Source organism: Zootoca vivipara, chromosome 1, assembly GCF_963506605.1.
Source record: "Zootoca vivipara chromosome 1, rZooViv1.1, whole genome shotgun sequence".
Lineage (NCBI taxonomy): Eukaryota > Metazoa > Chordata > Lepidosauria > Squamata > Lacertidae > Zootoca > Zootoca vivipara.
In genome coordinates this window covers 125,259,155-125,279,061 of record NC_083276.1, presented here as the reverse complement: position 1 = coordinate 125,279,061, position 19,907 = coordinate 125,259,155, and the positions used below count along the sequence as shown (strand labels likewise).

Sequence of the window (19,907 nt, the reverse complement as noted above, 5' to 3'; positions counted from 1 at the left end):
GGAAGAGAGTTGTCCATAATTTGCTTGAAGGGCATGGGGAGTCTGTAAGTTGACCAGAGAAAGTGGAGAATGGATCTTGAAGGAACTCAGCATGAACTCACCTTGTTCTCTTACAATGGCAATGGCGGCCAACTGAGAAGCGCCAGAACTGAGTTCTGGGGAGTTCTTTATGAAAAAAGAGCCCTGGTTCCCCATATGAGCATCTCCCATGCCTAGCCTAAAACTTTGGTCTAATTATTAATACCTCTGGAATCCTGCTATATGCTGTGTGCTGGCTCCAGGTGGGCTCCTTTGCCTGCTGCCGTGGAAGGTGAAAACTCAGTTTTCTTACTGAAATCCTTAAAGGAATACGAGCTCTTATTCTGGCATGTTTTCCTTCTTCATAGCTTTCCCCCAGTCTGGCTTTTTCCTCATATTGTTTCTGAGATGAGGAAGCAAGGCCTGTCAGACAGGTGAGTATGTGAGTATCATGGCACAATGCAAAGCAGTTGTATTGTTGTTGTTTTGTTTTAATATTACTTTATAATGCCCAGAGGGCTTCTAACCAGTTTACAAAACATTAAAAAAAACTGCACAACATTGTTAAAACACAGAAAAAGACGCCATAATTAAAACACACAATGAAACAAATCGGTCAAACATTAAAATATCAATTGTCATGATTAAAGTGTGCAATAAGACAGTACTATTAAAACAGGAGTGGAGAAAACTTCCACCCTTCTGATGTTGCTAAACTCCAACCCCCATCAGAACCGGCCAGAAAAGGAGGATGGGAGTTGTAGTTCAGCAACATTGGGAGGACCAAAAGGTTCCCCACCTCTGCATTAAAACAACACAGCAATTAAAACAGCACTTACCGGTAAAACAGGAGACTTGGGTCAGGAGATCAAGGGAATGTCCATGTAAAAAGGTGCCTCTTCAAAAGCCAGGGGAATGCCAATGCAGATGGGGGCATCTCGTATTTCAGCAATGAGTGAGGGCCGCTTGAGAAGGACGCAACAGGCATGCGCCCTGCCAGCCCTGCATCGTTTTTGCGAGTCTCACAAAGTAGCACTAGGCTCGCAGGGTGCTGTGAGCACACCCCTCAAAGCAGGGCAGTGTTGGCCGTGTCGGCTGGCTGGGCTCCCCACTGCACAGCCAGGCAGGCATTGCAGCGCAGCCCTGCTCAGCTCTAGTGGGTGGGGCTTGCTCCGGCAGTAAACCCCACCCCCAGAACCGCTGTGCACGCCCTGACGCATGCACACCCACCCCGGGCACCAATGAGGAACGCTCTGCCATTGCTCAGGCTTAACTATTGCTGGGTTCCATGGCATGGGCGTACTCAGGATCAAAACTGGGGGGGCAAGGGGAGGGGCCAAGACACGGAAGGGGAGGGGCCACAAAGTGGGCGGGAACGGCGAACTCGCGCTCCACCGGGCTGTGCCCCTCCCTAGAAGCAGGGCTGGTGGGCGGAGGCGGAGCCCAGCCCAGCGGAGCGCGAGTTCAGCGTTCCCGCCCGCCGCGCTCTCTGGTTCCCCGCCGCGCTTGGCCTTGCCAGAGGGCGCGACGGGGAGCTGGAGGGAGGGTGCGGTGCGGCGCGGCGGGAATGGTGAACTCGCGCTCCGCCGGGCTGTGCTCCGCCTCTGCCCACCAGCCCTGCTTCTAGAGTAGGGCAGCTGCCCTAACTTGCCCCGTGGTGGGTACGCCCTTGTTCCATGGGCCTTCGGCAGTTTCCACAAGTTATGTTTACATTTTTGTTTTTCGGGGGCTTGCTCTACTGGCTTCTCACTCTTTACCACTGAATCAGAACAAACATCCACCGGGTGTTCCTCAGATTGATGTTTGCTCCAATTTATCGCTAAAGAGCGGGAAAGCGGTGGGGCAAATGGAAAAGTGTTTGGACCTGTGTTTTCCAGACACAGGACAAGTGGAAGTACAGTGGACCCTCGGGTTATGTACCATTCTGGATACGTAATCTTTGGGTTGTGAAAGCAGCAAACCCAGAAGTGTTTTCACCGCTTGCGCATGCGCAGAAGCGCTCTATCGTGACTCACGCGTGCGCAGAAGCGGTGCCTCTGGTTACTGATTTTTCGGGGTGCGCACGGACCCCTGAAACGGATTACATTCGTAACCAGAGGGTCCACTGCATGGGTGAGCCCCAAGATTCCATCCAGATAATTTTCCCCAGGGCAATAGAAATGTGCATTTGATTTTAATTTTCCACTTTCTCCTCTGCATTAATAACATTCACACATACACACACTCAGCATAATGAGAGTGGCCCGGAAAGAACTTTAAAAATGTGGAAGCAGGACCTCATGATGCCTGAGGCAGAAAATCTTAATGGTTTCCCTCAGTTAGCAACTGGATACAGGTAAAATCTACTGGGAAGTTTCCCCGAGCTGCCTAAAATGGCCACAGAGACAATCTGTCTCTCTCAGAGCATGTTTGCCCTTCCCACTGCTACAAAATTCAGTGTGAGGTGGCCAGAAGAAGGCATGGGCAGCACAACCTCACAGTCTATGTAAGACCACAGCCTTCTTTGTGTTATTATTTATGACAATGGTATCTCCTCCCACTTTTCTTCTATGGAAGCTAAAAGTGGCCACAGACATAGCGTCCTCACTTCCAGGCATAAGCCTTGAGGTACTCTGGGAAGCATCAGTTCGAGTAATGTTTTTAGGACCTACTCTAGTTGCAACTGTAATTTGCTTTAAGTTGTTTTCAATGCTGTGTTTTCTGGTAAATGGCACTATATAAATATAAATATAAATATAAATATAAATATAAATATAAATATAAATATAAATATAAATATAAATATAAATATAAATATAAATATAAATATAAATATAAATATTCACTGTGCAGACATTACAATAAAACCATAAATATCTGTATGCCACGTTAATTTAATTTCCTTTCTTTCCTTTACTGTAACTCAGGCATCCCCAAACTCGTCTTCCAGATGTTTTGGGACTACAATTCCCATCATCCCTGACCACTGGTCCTGTTAATTAGGGATGGTGGGAGTTGTAGTCCCAAAACATCTGGCAGGCCGAGTTTAGGGATGCCTGCTGTAATTGATATAAGGAGAGGGGAATAAGAAAATACTAGTTGTGAGATGATGATAGATGGATAGATAGATAGATAGATAGATAGATAGATAGATAGATAGATAGATAGATATGATAGACAGACAGACAGACAGACAGACAGACAGACAGACAGATGATAGATATTCATTCATTTGCTACTGTACCTGGCTTAGCCTGCTCTTCTTCTAATTCAGCCTGTATGTATTGGTACGGTGAACAGAAAATATGCAGAAGATTATATTTCGGCGGAACAGCTGACAGATCCTGATTCTTTCTGTGATCTGGTGTGTCTTCCTCTAGCAACAGGGGGTCCCTGATAGAGCCTGCAAAATGTATACATAGCATTCATATATCACTTGGAAAAAGACAGGAACAAAGGTAGATTCCTTATTCTGAGGCAGGCATCCCCAAACTTCGGCCCTCCAGATGTTTTGGACTACAATTCCCATCATCCCTGGCCACTGGTCCTGTTAGCTAGGGATCATGGGAGTTGTAGGCCAAAACATCTGAAGGGCCGCAGTTTGGGGATGCCTGTTCTGAGGCAACTCATTGGTCCATTTGCCATGGTCTCAGACAGGAATCTTCCCCAGCCCTTCCTGAAGACTCATCCATTGGCCCCTTTTTGGTGTGTAAAACATGTGTATCTTCAGCCTTATAAGACTCAGGAGCCACTTTTAACCCAAACATGCATTTGGGGACCCGGTTTCTTAATCTTTCCCCTTATAATTGCACAGCGGTGGTGCTCCTGCTGTAGCCAACCTTGGAGCAGGCAGCCGTGACCTACCAGCTGAAGACCATTTTCTGAAATTTGAGTCCCCCACAATAGGGGTGTCTTATACATGGGGGTGTCTTATAGATGGAAAAGAACGGTATTTCTGCACATACACAATAAATTTTCCCCATTCCCCATTACTCTGGTTTCTCTCCCGATTGTATAAATCTTTGGCCCTTTAAGTCTAATTTCAGCAAGGGAAGGGACCCTGTAGACACCATGAAAGCTCTCTGTGGGCACATGCATACCCTTGGGCACCACGTTGCCGATCTCTGGGGTGGACACAGCAGGTTGAAATATCTGGTGATATATCTGCTTGCACATCACCCATAAATTTAACACTTTGGTCCTATGTACTTATCCCTTGATATCAGTAGGATCTCCCTCCCCGTTTATTTTAATTAATAAATGTTAAATTATTCTATAAACCTGTATGGATCTTTATTTGTCTTTTAAAATATATATTTTATTAAAGATTTATTGGTTTACAAAAATATGTGCATTGTCTCTTTTTTCAAGCTGAGTTTTCCACAGATCAGTTTCATTTGTTGTGAGACATTAGTGTTACATACAGTGTTAGGTTAGGAAGTAAAGAGGGGGGGAAGTGGGAGTGGGGAGTGGGGTCGGGTGGCAATGCTTCTATTCTTCTACTTAGTCTATGTGTGGGGTTTTGTGTCGGCATCACTTGTGTGGGTTCTCTTACTATTCACTTCTTGTATTTCCTTGGTGGTGAGAGAGGTTGGGGGTGGCGTAGGGTGTGGTTGGTTGTCTTTGGTTGGCTGTAGTGAGATTTGCTTTTGTGTGTGAGCAGGATATGTGTGTTCGTGTGTTTTTGTTTTTTTAAAAAAAACTTTTTATTGATTTTTTGACATATAACAACAAAACATACATCACCCACACACCAACCCCGGCATTACCTAAAATAGAAAACAAGAAACACAAATAAAGACATTAACATATCTAAACATAATAAAAAACAAAAACAAAAACATACATATATAGTTCAAAAACCATTCATCTTTTCTGACATTGTAGGTTGACCTCCTCAGCCCCCCTTACTGTGGTTCATCTTATACTCTCTTTGGGAATTTCATAACCATCATCTTAACATTGTTTCTTTCTATCTTAAACATGTTTATACCTTTTAAATTTCACACCAAAATTCTATAATTATCCTTTTCATTATAGATTACATTTTTATCATCTATGACAACATCATACTCCTCTTTCCTTACATATTATATTTCTGCCTTAAACATACTTCTTCATTTAATTCATATTATAAAATTATTTATCTGCTTTTATACAATACTAAACTAAAAATTCTCTTCCTTACACCCACGCCTCTCTTCTAAGAACTCCCCATCTCAGTCAAAACCATATTTCTATTTTTAACCCTTCTAATCACGTCCCCTTTTACGGTCGGCAAGTCTATATAAACAGTCCTATTTCGATCCGGGTTCGTGTGTTTTTGGATCAGATTAGCCAGATTGATTTGTATGCTGTCGGCATAGCTGCCAAGTTATCCCTTATTTTAAGGGATTTTCTCTTATGCTGAATAGGCTTCCTCGCGAGAAAAGGAAAAACTTGGCAGCTATGGCTGTCGGCAGATTCTTGTTGTCGTCTTGTTTTTATTTGTCTTTTTGAAGATCATTATTTAGTTGGAAAACATGTTTCCTACAATTGTTTTCCCCCAGCGGTGGAGGAAGCCGACCGGGCATCTGGGGTGCCATGCATGCCCTATGCCAGGGGCAGGGCCAGCCGCCCGCAGGGGGTGGTACCAGCCACCCGCAGAGCGGTGCCAGACGGGACAGGCTGCTCCCCAGGACCTTCGAGGACTCTGCCTGCCTCCTCCCACTCAGCAGCCCTACAACCAAGGTGGCCCCGCGGTGAGTGCCACCCGCTATTTTGCCACCCCCCTCAGTGGTGACAGACGGGGCGGACCGCCCCCACCGCCTCCCCTCCCTCTGCCCCTGCATCCTTATAATAACTTTCCAACCATTTCAAGTAATTTTTATGATTTTGTTTCCATATGGTGCCCAATGTTCTCTGCACTATTCTTGTTTCAAGTCATACTGACCTGCACACTGAAGCTTTCGTAAAATGCTCGGGTCCCAAGTCTGAGAGAGTTTGAGGAGGTACCTCTTGGGTGAATAGCCTGGTCTCATCTGTCTGTCAGTCCGGATGTCTGGTTCAGTTAGGAAGTGAAGGTACGGCTGCCAAGTGACCCTGTTCTTATCCTTGCATAACCATAATATAGATAACAAGGTGTTAAAAAGCTTTAAAATTGCAACTGGGTAATATTGGCAATTGACTACTGTTAACAAATCACTTTCCCCCCCCCCAAAAAAATATATTTGAAGCCAGACAGATAAGTGAAACCCACAAATTACTTAGAAATATCCCCAGATTCTTTTGCACGATGAGGGTAAATAATCATGGTGTATTTAGAAAGCAATCTGACATTATTCAGCGCAAATGTAGTATATATATTTTCTGTCCACCTCTCACCCCCAGTTCTGAATGTTCCCGCTACAGTGGGAAGGTAAACGGCGTTTCCGTGTGCTGCTCTGGTTTGCCAGAAGCGGCTTTGTCATGCTGGCCACATGACCTGGAAGCTGTATGCTGGCTCCCTCGGCCAATAATGCGAGATGAGCACGCAACCCCAGAGTCGGTCACGACTGGACCTATTGGTCAGGGGTCCCTTTACCTTTACCTGAAATCACCAACACACTTGTCTCCGAAAGCCAATGAGAAGTTTCCCAACTGTTATTAAATGCTTGCATTTTTTTAAAAAAAGATAATGAATGAATTGAACATACATACATATATATGAACATTTATATGCCACTTTACTTTTTTTTAAAAGTGGGTAAAGGTAAAAAAAGGTAAAAGAACCCCGGGACTGTTACGGTAAGTCCAGTCAAAGGCGACTATGGGGTGTGGCACTCATCTCGCTTTTCGGGTCATGTGGCCAGCATGACTAAACCACTTCTGGCGCAATGGAACACCCTGATGGAAGCCAGAGCACACAGAAGCACTGTGTTCCCACCACAGCGGTACCTATTTACGGTATCTACTCGTGCTGGTATGCTTTCGAACTGCTAGGTTGGCAGAAGCTGGGAGAGAAGCTGGGAAGGGAAGGTTTGAGAACCATTCCACTATGGTGAAGGACTTCTATAAATACTCTTAAAGTGTTACATCTATCTTCGCTCTGACTCACCCATGAGTAAAGATGAGACAACAAAATTTTACAATGGACTTCTAAGACTTCTTATTTTCTGTTTTGAAGCTGATGACTAACATTTACAATTTTGGGCAGTAAACAAGATTATATTAAATAAAACTGAATTTTAACTTAAACCAGATGCTGGATCAAAGAATTGCGTGAATCACTTTGCTTCATTTTAAAAAAAGAAAAATATTGTCATTCCAGGCCGAGTTTCAAACTAAGATTGAAAACAGTAAGGCTGTAAATGTGCATGTGGGTCACACAGACCCTATTTTGCCTTGTGCACAGGAGCGCTTTCAACTGACCTGCACATCAATGTTTCCCACACACACTAGTGTGTTTTTCTTTCTTTCTTTTTTTTAAAAAAATATTTATTGATTTTATAAAAACACAGCATAAAAGACAAAGAAAAAAGAACACAGAATATACATAAGAAAACAAAACACCAACATTACAATAAAATAAAATATCAAATCAATCTTATATCACCATTCTTAATCAACTATCTTACTTCCTTAATACTTTCTAAATCTTAATTTACAATCTTATTATCACTCTTACTGACATCAGTACTCTACATCTCTTATACGTATCTTAATTCTATACTAGTAAATCTTAAAATTCCATACAATAATGGCACTTAACTAAATCTTAATACCAAATAAACTCTTCTACAACCTCCTTTTACTTCCAAATCTTTTGCTAAAAACTACTAATCTTACAATTCTTTTCTAAATAAACTTCAAACTTCCAATCTTCTTCCACCAATTCTTCCCCCTGGTCCCGGAGTCTCCCAGTCAGCTCAGACAGCTCCATAAATTCTATCAGCTTCATCTGCCAGTCATCCACCATGGGTATATCTTCAGTTTTCCAATACCTTGCTAATACAATTCTAGCTGCTGTTGTGGCATACAGAAAAAACGTAATATCTTTCTTGGGTAATTCCTCTCTAATCATCCCAAGTAAAAATGCTTCTGGTTTCTTAACAAACGTGTTTTTCAACACTTTCTTCAATTCATTATAACTCTTATCCCAGAAGCTCTTTATTTGGGGACATGTCCACCACATATGATAAAAGGTTCCTTCCACATTCTTACATTTCCAACATTTATTATCCTGTTTATGATAAATCTTAGCTAACTTTACCGGTGTAAGATACCACCTATACATCATCATCATCATATTTTCTTTCAATGCATTACACACGGTAAACTTCATATTCTTCTTCCACAACCTTTCCCAATCTTCTATCATTATGACTAGTTGTCACGGTCCGGTTGGCGGGCGGTTGAAGCTCTGGCTGAGAACGTCAGGACCAGAGGCAAGATGGTGGTGTAGAAGCAGGAACAGGTGCAGGGCTGAGGGTCCAGCAGCAGGCAGTTGCAGGGTCAAGCCAGGCGGAGGCGAAGTTCTGGGGGGTCGAGGATCAAGGCGTCGGCAAGGCGAAGTTCTGGGGGATCGAGGATCAAGGCGTCGGCAAGGCGAAGGTCCAAGGGTCGAGGATCAAGGCGTCGGCAAGGCAAGGGTCCAAGGGTCGAGGATCAAGGCGTCGGCAAGGCAAGGGTCCACGGAGCAAGAGGCCAGATGCAACCAGGCAGGGATAGCGTTGCTGTGGCAAAGAGCTGAAGGGAAATGCTGAGCTTTTATCCCTCCCAGCTCCTGCCACCAGGTGCAGTGAGTTATCAAGTGGCCTCACCTGAGTGGCCACTCCTTGCTTCTCCAGCACAAGCTGAGGCAGGCCCCAGTCCTGCAAAGCACTACAGGCCCCAGAGCCTGGCTCCTGCCCATACTCCTGACACTAGTGTGTTATTCTTCTCTCCCTTTGATTATGTGTTGTTGTCCTATCCTCTGACTTTGTACTTTCCTATTCTCCCTGAGTTCCAAAAACTTGATTTGAATGTCCATTGTGGAACTTTTGAGTTGCACAAGTTTTCTGATATACCGGACTTGAACAAAACAGTGGGTTAAAAAAGGAAAGGAAAGTGTGTGTCATGTCTGGCCGCCACCTACTGAGAAGTGTCTTGTCAATGGAAGTAGGGGGTGGTGATAGATGGCACCCAGTATAACATAGTACACAATGTGCTTCAGTATGTCCAAAGTCAGGTAATGTGTGACTACATGTCAGACTTCCGCCTGATCGAATCACATCCATGCACCAGGAAAATCCAAATGAAATGGGATAAAGTGAGGGCTGCCACTTGGATGAGGAAGATGTTGTGTGGATCATACAAGGTGTGACCAGAAAGTTCGGTGAATGGTCACAGAAATCAGACAGCGAGAAATATCCGAACATACATACCTTACAGGCCTTCAAAGTAGACCCCACCTGATACAATGCACCGTTGACAACATGTAGAACTGTTGGAAATTTCTGGAGAAGTCCTCTTTTCGTACTGCTTTCAGTTCCCTCATCCGCAGCAGCTTGGACATGTGAAATGTTGGGAAATCTGTGCCCTTTCAGTGCAGATTTCAGTTTTGGAAAAAGAAAGAAATCTGGTGGGGCCAGATCGGGAGAATATGGAGGATGGGACAACTCAGTAACCTCAGTAACGAATTCATGCGGAATATGCAATGCTTCCGCCATCATTTGGATGGACAAACGCTGATCCCACATCAATAACTCACGAACTCTGTCGACATTTGCCGCCGTTCCGCTCGGCGACGGTCTGCCAGACCAAGGGTCATCTTCAATGGTTTGCCTCCCTTCACAGAAACACTCATACACTGTCTTTTGAGTTACAGCTTCATCTCCGTACACAATTGTGAGCATTTCGTGGGTTTCCAGTGCCGATTGTATGTTCGAATATTTCTCGCTGTCCGATTTCACCGAACTTTCCAGTCACACCTTGTAGAATCGTAGACTTGGAAGGGACCCCGCGGGCCATCTAGTTCAACCCCATGCATTGCAGGAATCTCAGCTAAAGCATCCATGACAAATGGCCATCCAAGCTCTGCTTAAAAACTTCCAAGGAAGGAGAGTCCACAACCTCCCAAGGGAGACTGTTCCACTGTCGAACAGAAATATTTTCCATTTGCTTAGTCGGAATCTCCATTGGTTTGAGCCCTCCCCTCCATGGCAGGAGAATACAAGCTTGCTTCCTCTTCCATGTGACCACCCTTGAAATATTTGAAGCTGGCTATCATATCTCCTCTCTCGGTCTCCTTTTTTCCAGGCTAAAGATACCCTGCTCCTTCAACCGTTCCCCCTAAGTGTTTGTTTCTGGACCATTGATCATCCTGGTTGCCCTCCTCTGCACAAGTTCCAGCTTGTCAAGACCCTTGGCTTACAGACAAATGATGTGAAAAAAGAGCATGCATGAATCCACTTCAAACTCCTTTCCAAAGGCCTTAATAATACAGATCAAAAAAATTCCCTAGAGGAGGAGGAGCCATGAAGGCAGGCAGCCTTCAGCAGGCTGGACCCTGTCAGAGCATTGCGACTCTAGCATTTGTCGAAGGATGCCAAGCGCTGACACCCAACGTGGTCAAAAACATTTAAGAATAGCTTCAAACTATTCCAGGGATGTGTGAGAGAAGCATTTTCTTGGCTACAGTGATGCCATGGGCATTAGTGGGCAGAGCCGTCTTTCCCATAGGGCTTAGTGGTGTGTTGCGCCAGGGCGCCGGCCTCTCAGGGGCGCCCCATGAGTGGGGGAGCTGCGCAGCTATGCCGGCGGCCTCCCCTTTCCCTGCACGCCCACCAGCTGCGGCCCATCAACGCTATGGCTGGCGGGCACGCAGCTTCCCTCCCAAGCCTCTCCAGGATTTTTCTCCCACAGTGGCATGGGGGAGAGTTGCAGCATGCAGCTTCACCCCCGACTATCCGTGGTAATTTGGGGGCGCTGGGCGGATATTTGCATCCCGGCGCTGCATCTGCTAAAGAGCGCCATGTTACCAATAGGTGTGAGCACAAATTCTAAGCCTCCATTTTCAGAAAAGGATTCCTTTTTTACTTATTTCTGTCTGACGTCAGAAGATGAGGTATGTTCAGGGGTGTACCCAGGGGAGGGGAAGAGAGAGAAGGAAGGAAGGAAGGAAGGAAGGAAGGAAGGAAGGAAGGGGTGAGAGAGAGAGAGAGAGGAGGGAGGGAGAGAGAGAGGGAAAAAAAGGAAGAAAGAAAGAGGGGGGAAGGAAGGATGGAGCTCCCGTCTGCTGCCCCCCAGCTCAGGCTGCTCCTCCCCCCTCCCACGTTCCTGTCTCTGGCTGCAGCCGCGGAGGGGGCGAAAACAGCCCGATTTCCATAACCTGCAGCGACTTTTCCCCTTCAGATTTCGGAGGGGAAAAGTGTGGGTTATGGTCCGTAAAATACGGTAATTTTTTTTTGCTTCGGGGGGGGCAGCTGCCCCCCTGCCCCTCGCTGGGTACGCCCATGGGTACGTTGGTGGCCCGATGAAGTGGCAAACCTGTGTCTTGGCTGTGGAACCCTTTCCTCCAACATTACACCTAGGATTCATTGATTTTCAGTCTGTAGCAGCGTTCAACTAACACCCCGTAGTGAGAAATGGCATACCCCAGATGAAAGCTTGCCATCCCATAAGCTGTTTGTGAGATCTTCGTGTCAAGCTACACCTCAGCAAGTTCATTATCAGGATATAGATTTATACCGCTCTATCAGTGAGTGGTTTCATTGTCTCCTGTTGGTTTGGTGTTGGGTTTTTTTTGCAGCACCTTTTTAGTAGAACAGATGAAGTAATTGGTGATAGCCGTGTGGGGATTGAGGTGGAGATATTGGGGTGATGGAGCATTTGTGTGTGTTGGCAGATGTGTGAGAGGTGTAAGAAAAGAATGGGATGAGGGATAGTTGATTAAAATAGGGGCATACTCTTCAATAATACTAATACTACTAATAATTTTTATTTATACTGGGCTGTCCCAGCTACTTTGGGCAGCTTCCAACACATATAAAACATAATAAAACTATACAGGGCTGCCTTCAGATGCCTTCTAAAGGTTGTACAGTTACTTATATCCTTGGCTCGGGGGTCACATGGCATGATTTATGTTTCTATAATAGGGGAACCAGGAGTAGATATGAGGCAGAAACTGGGTGTGAAGTGTTCATGTTAATGGGGGTGAGTGCTGCATATTGTGTGTTAGTAATTAAGTGGTATATGTATGGATGAAATAAATTTAAAAATGAGAATGAACAAGGAAAATTCCTAAAGAAGAAGAAATGGCTGCCTTCTCTTGGTGCATAAACACCTACTTGCAACGTGATACAGTTAAATATCTTTAAAAGTTTGAAAATAATTGCATTAAAAAGCAACTGCTGGAGCAAACATTTATTTTATTGATTTATTTGCCACATTTTATGTCTCAAGGAGTTCAAAGCAGCACATATTGTTTGAGAGCCGCTGGTTTTAAACTTGCTCTATTTTTGTATTTCTGCTTCGTTTGATTAAAAACACTTTAGTCTTCTGAAATATGTCAGCCTCCTGAAGATAAGGATATGGTGGAATACAAATGGGAGAGGGGGAGAAATAAATAGCTTTAAAACGCAGCTGGAAAGGTGAACGGTGTTATATGAAAACAGCAATTCATATGCCTCATTAATGGTAAATAACTTTTGTTTCTCCTCTTTACCATTTTGTAGCCGTTCTCCCGCTTTTCAGCCAAAGCAAAACTTCAAATTTAGGGGAATTGATAAAGCTTAAATTGGTCTTGGTTTCTAAATGAGTCGAATGCCATTGTGTTGTATTATATTAGCATGTCCTGGTGCCTTGTTATGAAAACTATTGAAGGGCTTCGAGTAATAGCAGGCATGCTGAGACTTGTCCGTTTTCTTTGGTACTGCAGCTAGTTATTCTATATATTCACCCTGTTCCCAGGTTCCAATTTACACACTTCTGCTCAAGGGCATTCGGGTAGACATTTCTAGTTTCACTATATAGTCGCACCTTGGATCCCGAACAACTTGGCAGCCGAACGTTTCAGCTCCCGAACGATCGGAAACCGGAAGTAGTGTTCCAGTTTTCGAATGTTCTTTCGGAAGCTGGGCGTCCGACGGGGAAAGCCAATCAGAAGCCGCACTTTGGAAGTCGAATGGACTTCCGTAACAGATTCTATTCAACTTCCGAGGTATATTGATTTCCCCAGCAATGGCGATTAAAAGCAGAACAAAAGAACATGATGAAACAGGCCCAAGACCATCCAGTCTACCATCTTGTTTTCACAATGGCCAGCCAGATGCCTAGAGGAACCCACAAAGAGGAGGACTTGAGCACAACAATGTTCTCCCCACTTGTGCTCCCTGGGGCTCAAGTCTGGGCAGCGTTTATGTAGGTAATGGGCTGCCCAGATGAAAAGACCCTGCTCCTGGCCTTGCCAATGTGGTCCAAAGGAAAGCAGAGCAATACGTTTGTCACCAGTTTGGCTGCAGGAGTTGCTGGAAGGCGCCACCCATTCTGGATTTGTGTAGGGTTTACTCCTTAGCTTTTTCTTCTCCCCAAAATATCCCACAAAGCAGTGGAGGTTTTACCAGAAACAGTTAAATGGGGGCAGGATGAATTGTGGTTTGACGGAAGGGTAGACTTTTCAAAAAGACTTTTTAGGACTCTGCTGCTCTCCCAATAAAAAAAACATCCATATGCCTGATCAGATGAAGCAATGGGTTAACTCAGGGCCGGATTTAGGTTTGATGAGGCCCTAAGCTACTGAAGGTAATGGGGCCCTTTATACAGTATGTCCAGCTGTCCTTTGTCAGCAACAAATTGTCACTGTTTTTGTGTTCAATAACCCCAGGTGGCGCCCACAGAGTCTAGGGCTTGCCGATCAGAAGGTCGGCGGTTCGAATCCCTGCAACGGGGTGAGCTCCCGTTGCTCGGTCCCAGCTCCTGCCAACCTAGCAGTTCGAAAGCACATCAAAGTGCAAGTAGATAAATAGGGACTGCTCTGGCGGGAAGGTAAACGGCGTTTCCGTGCGCTGCTCTGGTTCGCCAGAAGCAGCTTTGTCATGCTGGCCACATGACTGCGGACAAACGCCGGCTCCCTCGGCCTATAGAGCGAGATGAGCGCCGCAACCCCAGAGTCGGACACGACTGGACCTGATGGTCAGGGGCCCCTTTACCTTTTTAATTTATGGACCTAACAGGTATCTAAAGCCATTTGCACATAACCAATAAGATCCTACACAAGACAAAACATTGTTGCTGTATGGTTTTATTTCATTTGTTTTTTAATCTTATATTTTGGAAGTGTACATCCATATTTTTTTCCTTTATTTTTTTTGGGAGCCCCCAAGAGAGTGGGGCCCTAAGCTACAGCTTGTTCAGCTTATACGTAAATCCAGCACAGGGTTCACTCCACCTTCCTTTCCTGCCATCTCCGACAGCAGCGTGATTTGCAAAAGCCTGCGAATATCCCTGCTGGATTCTAATTGTTCGTGGCAGTTGGCACACGATTTCATGTGTTTGGTCACAGCAGTACCCCCTCTCCTTTAATCTTTGATGGATGTCATGCTTGGATACACTGATGCGGCTCGTACCACAGGCAGTGATTCCAGGGGTGTCTTTTGTCTTCGTTCTTCGGTCATGGAGTCCTTATTGGGTCAGACAGTATTTAGTAAAGGATTCCCTTCCCAGCTATGTGAAACAGGGAATTCTGTTGGATGTAGACCATAATGGCCAGTGCTTTTTTTTCTGGGGGTACGCATACCCCTAAACATTTTGTGAATCTTAAATTTGGCCTCATTGAGGGGCAGTATTTCAATATGAGTAGGAAAATGACGTGATGGCAGAAAGCGAGGAGGAATTAAAGAACCTTTTAATGAGGGTGAAAGAGGAGAGCGCAAAATATGGTCTGAAGCTCAGCATCAAAAAAACCAAGATCATGGCCACTGGTCCCATCACCTCCTGGCAAATAGAAGGGGAAGAAACGGAGGCAGTGAGAGATTTTACCTTCTTGGGCTCCTTGATCACTGCAGATGGTGACAGCAGTCACGAAATTAAAAGACGCCTGCTTCTTGGGAGAAAAGCAATGACAAACCTAGACAGCATCTTAAAAAGCAGAGACACCACCTTGCCGACAAAGGTCCGTATAGTTAAAGCTATGGTTTTCCCAGTAGTGATGTATGGAAGTGAGAGCTGGACCATAAAGAAGGCTGATCGCCGAAGAATTGATGCTTTTGAATTATGGTGCTGGAGGAGACTCTTGAGAGTCCCATGGACTGCAAGAAGATCAAACCTATCCATTCTTAAGGAAATCAGCCCTGAGTGCTCCCTGGAAGGACAGATCGTGAAGCTGAGGCTCCAATACTTTGGCCACCTCATGAGAAGAGAAGAATCCTTGGAAAAGACCCTGATGTTGGGAAAGATGGAGGGCACTAGGAGAAGGGGACGTCAGAGGACAAGATGGTTGGACAGTGTTCTCGAAGCTACGAACATGAGTTTGACCAAACTGCGGGAGGCAGTGCAAGACAGGAGTGCCTGGCGTGCTATGGTCCATGGGGTCACGAAGAGTCGGACACGACTAAACGACTAAACAACAACAACAACAACAGGAAAATGACGTACCCCTAAACCTCTTCTTTAAAGAAAAAAGCACAGATAATGGCTAGTTTAATCTATCCATAGGCCAGATACTTCTAACAGCCGCTTCCTTAAGTGCACAGAATAATATTCCTCAGTGGTTTGAAAAGTTCTCATTTAGAAGTCTTGTTGAAGGAAATTTATTTATGTGAGTAAATCCACATTAGAGGCTTGAGTTGGTTTAATGCTCTCTTCTCAGAATTGTTGCACTTTGCGTGGGAATTAAGGAGCTTTAACGAAGACATCTCAAAGCACCTCACCCAATTACAATTCCCAGGATGGTTTGGGGAAATGAATGGCAGTTAAATGGCTATGAAATAATAATAATAATAATAGTTTGGATTTGATATCCCACTTTATCACTACCCTAAGGAGTCTCAAAGCGGCTAACATTCTCCTTTCCCTTCCTCTCTGAGAGATTTCAGAGAAGTGTGACTAGCCCAAGGTCACCCAGCAGCTGCATGTGGAGGAGCGGAGACGCGAACCCGGTTCACCAGACTACGAGTCCACCGCTCTTAACCACTACACCACGCTGGCATAGATGATATCGAAATAGCCACATATGTGATCTATCAGATGTTCATTCCCCCCCCCCCGATTTTTTAAATGTATAATTAGAAATAACCTACTAATTCCTGAATGCAATTGGGCTGTGCTCTCTTACCTGTTTGCGTCCATATGCCAAGATGGCTCGCACCAGATCTTGGAGGGTGTGAAGTTCTATGTGTAGTGTCTGGCTTCTGCTTCTAAATCTTCGCCACGTCTTCCTGATTCCTTTCAGTTTCCTTGATGGTTTGGCTAGATCTTCCGAATAGAGAAGTAACGCGCCTGTTCTCGTGCTGTAGGTTTTAGGAAGACACAGTCCACCGTCTCCCTCCACGTCATGATAGTCGTGGAAATTGGTTTCAAGGCACTGCCAGTTCAAATAATCCTAACATGTAAAAAAAAAGCCCCAAAAAGTGTATTATTAATTTATATACCGCTAAATGGCAGAACAGGCCTCTAAGCGCTTTTACAAAGCATAAAAACCAGTTACGCAAACATATAAACGTAAACACCCACAATTAAAATAAAGGCAACCCCCGATCTGTGCGGAGGTTGCGTTCCGGGTCATTGCGCACTATCGCATGCAAGTGAAACACCCCCTTCTGCCCCACCCCTGCCCTTTTAGTGACATCTTTTATGACATTTCCGGGTTCAGCGCTGCATACATGTGCACAATTGTGCACATACTGATTGCGCCTAAAATGGCGGTCGCCCGTACAAAATAGAATAATCCCATTAAAACGTCAAAATATAAACATGGGCATCAAGAAGGGAAACTCAACGAGGTTTCCTACTTCTGCACATGCAGCTGGCATGTTCGCTTCTCACTGCTCACTTCTCATCCACTACACTGCCCCCTGCTACTTTTTGAAGCCTAGTACACATGGCATTAGCCACAATCCACTGGTATCCTGTAGCTTGAGAAATAATGTACTCCTGTTTGATGTCCTTACCCTCTTACAATAGCCATGGTGTCACTGAGGCCCCTTTGCATTACGTGTTTTCTGGTTCTTCTCAAACTTTACTAAACCAATTCTGTTTCATTAATGCAGTAGCTGTTCTGGGTGACCGTGTGGAGAAAGTGTATAATGTGCTCCTTGAGCTGGACTTCTTTTAAACTTTCTACAGCTCAGAACATGTCATCTTGCTTCTAAATACAGTCATACCTTGGAAGTCGAATGGAATCCGTTCCGGAAGTCCGTTCGACTTCCAAAACGTTTGAAAACCAAATCGCGGCTTCTGATTGGCGGCAGGAAGTACCTGCAGCCAATCAGAAGCTGCGGAAGCCCTGTTGGATGTTTGGGTTCCGAAAGAACGTTCGCAAACTGGAACAATCACTTTGCGGCGTTCGGGAGCCAAAACCTCCAAGTTCCAGGGTGTTCAGGATCCAAGGTATGACTGTTTGTGAGACGAGGCGGGAACAGCAGCAAACTTGTTCCCCATTACGAAGCACCATAAAATACTGGTAACTTTCACAACCCTCTTTATTACATTATGGGGGGGGGGGGCTTTACAGGGCAGCATGACTGACCTCGTGTGAAGCACAAACACGGTATGCAAATCATAGAAGCCTCCAGAACAGTACTTCAGAAAAGAGGACCTGCAACATTTGTCACAACCGAATCCATTGAATTTTGCACACAGAGTGCAAAAAGAAAAGGTATTCCACATCAGCTCTGCGAAACAATTCCACAACACAAAATGTTTTCCCCCGTCTTTGTATTCTTACAGCTTCCCTCCCTAGACAAAAGGTTTCTCCAAAAATATTATTACAGGACCCTGTGTCACAATGTCGGCAGCTGCTGAGTGATAATAAGAACCCCCCACATGGTTAAAGAGAACTGATCTCTGTCATGTTTCTGAATATTTTTAGACTGAGATGGTTCACCATGCAAACTATCTGAATAAGGTGAAATGTATTTGAGGAGTCTGAAAAGAAAACATTCGTACCATAAATATATTCAGGTACTTGCATGAATGCCACATGTGACTGACGGCTAGCCTTACAACCAATTAACATGAAGGAATTGGGAAGTTTCTGACTTCTAGCAATTAAGCTGCTCTGTCACACACAAACACTGAATTTATCATTGAAAGTGGATTCATGTGATGGGCTCAGCATCTTCTGGGAGCAGCTGGAAGTCAGCGAAGGCGAGGCCTTTCCTGTGGCTTCCGCATGATGAAGCCGTCATGAGATCAAGGCCTCAGAAACACGGGTTATACTGTATTTCAACCTCGACAGGGGACTACTGTAATCCTCCAGCGTCGACCGACATGGACTGTAGAGAAAGTCTTGGGGCGGAACCATGTGATGAGTTTGCCACGAAAGTAGGCTTGCTCCCTTTACAAAGAGGGCAGTCTCTCTCTGGAGAGCTGCCTGGTCCAAGTCCAATTTAAAGATAAAATTTAAAGATAAAAAGGGGCCTTGAAGTTGCCCACCAACAGTTAGCACCCAGACAGCAAGCTAAGCGGCCACAATGGCGAGATGTATTGTACAGTGGTACCTCTACTTACGAATAACTCTACTTTTGAATGTTTCTACTTACGAATGGAGCTCCACCCGCCATCTTGGATGCGGTTTAGATAGGATTTTTTCTACTTACGAATTTTTAGATAGGGTTGCTTCTACTTGCGAATTTTTTCTCCCAATACATTCCTATGGGATTCGACTTACAAATTTTTTCGACTTACAAATGTGCATTCGGAACGCATTAAATTCGTAAGTAGAGGTACCACTGTATTTCTATTTGAAGCAGAGTAATTATCTTTACATTTGCATCTGCACACACACACACACACACACACACAGTGGTACCTCGACTTACGAATGACTCGACTTGCGAATGTTTCGAGTTACGAAACATTTTGGATGCGGTTTAGATAGGATTTTTTTAAATCCCCCCCCTTTGTCTTCGACTTAAGAATTTTTTGACCTACGAAGGTCCGTTCGGAACGGGTTAAATTTGTCCATCTAGGTACCACTGTATATATATATCAGCTCATGCAAATGACATGCAAAATTATGGCTCTTTTTTGGTGCTGCATCTCTCCTTTCTGTGCAATGTCAATGCACTGAAGGCTTTCGCTTCCAAGGACCTCCTTGACAGCGAGCGTTTTACAAAGTTGCCCATTTTACATATGGGATCCATCCAAGTCATCTCTTCTGAGGCAGCAAGGGTCTGGTGTGGGTGGTGCCAGGGGGCACAACTTTTGAGTGGGCGCGAACCAAGTGCCCCCGAGGCCCCTCCAGTGTGGTTCAGCGCTTCTCTCTGCCCGCCAAGGGCCACATCGGCCTGCCGGGCTCCCCCTTGCCTGGGTGGGCAGGTAGTTTGTTGTTGCTAAATGTGCTGTTTAGAATGTAATTCCCCTATCAATTATGTTTCTCAGCTGAGAGGATAGGCCAGGATTCATTGCAGGAAGAATGTAAACAGCTGGCTTCTAGATTTCAACCCTCAGGTAAAGAGTCACAGGGAACGGCCTCCCAGCAAGACTTGCCTCCAGAGTTTGATTTTATTCGCCTGCTTTTTGGTGTACAAGAGGCTGCAAAACATTTGGGAATGTTGTGAGGTCAATGGCAGTTGTCCTCTTTTGCTCCTGCACGCCGATCAGCTTTTTCCTTTCTGGGGGGCAATCACTACTCTACCAAGCTGCCTATCCTGAATTCATATTCCTTTAGATTTTTATCCACCATTAGTCCTTTAAAATACTAGTATAACTCAATGTAAAAAGCAGAGACATCACCTTGCCGACAAAGG

At 44.9% G+C, this 19,907-nt stretch overlaps 1 protein-coding gene across 3 annotated transcripts in view; it reads right to left on the bottom strand.

The window, feature by feature from the left end:
* Window positions 1-19,907, bottom strand: part of KIAA2012 (KIAA2012 ortholog) — a 75,779-nt gene that overhangs the window by 53,802 nt on the left and 2,070 nt on the right. For 2 of the 3 annotated variants that reach the window (XM_035137391.2, XM_060281829.1), the window contains exons 2-5: window positions 16,271-16,537; window positions 5,930-6,089; window positions 3,242-3,400; window positions 245-441 (exon numbers count right to left, since the gene is read on the bottom strand). In XM_035137391.2, coding sequence (XP_034993282.2) covers window positions 245-441; window positions 3,242-3,400; window positions 5,930-6,089; window positions 16,271-16,537 — 783 coding nt within the window. Of the gene's footprint in view, window positions 1-244; window positions 442-3,241; window positions 4,767-5,929; window positions 6,090-16,270; window positions 16,538-19,907 lie in introns of those variants that run through there. The other variant, XM_060281835.1, reaches the window with a different exon arrangement.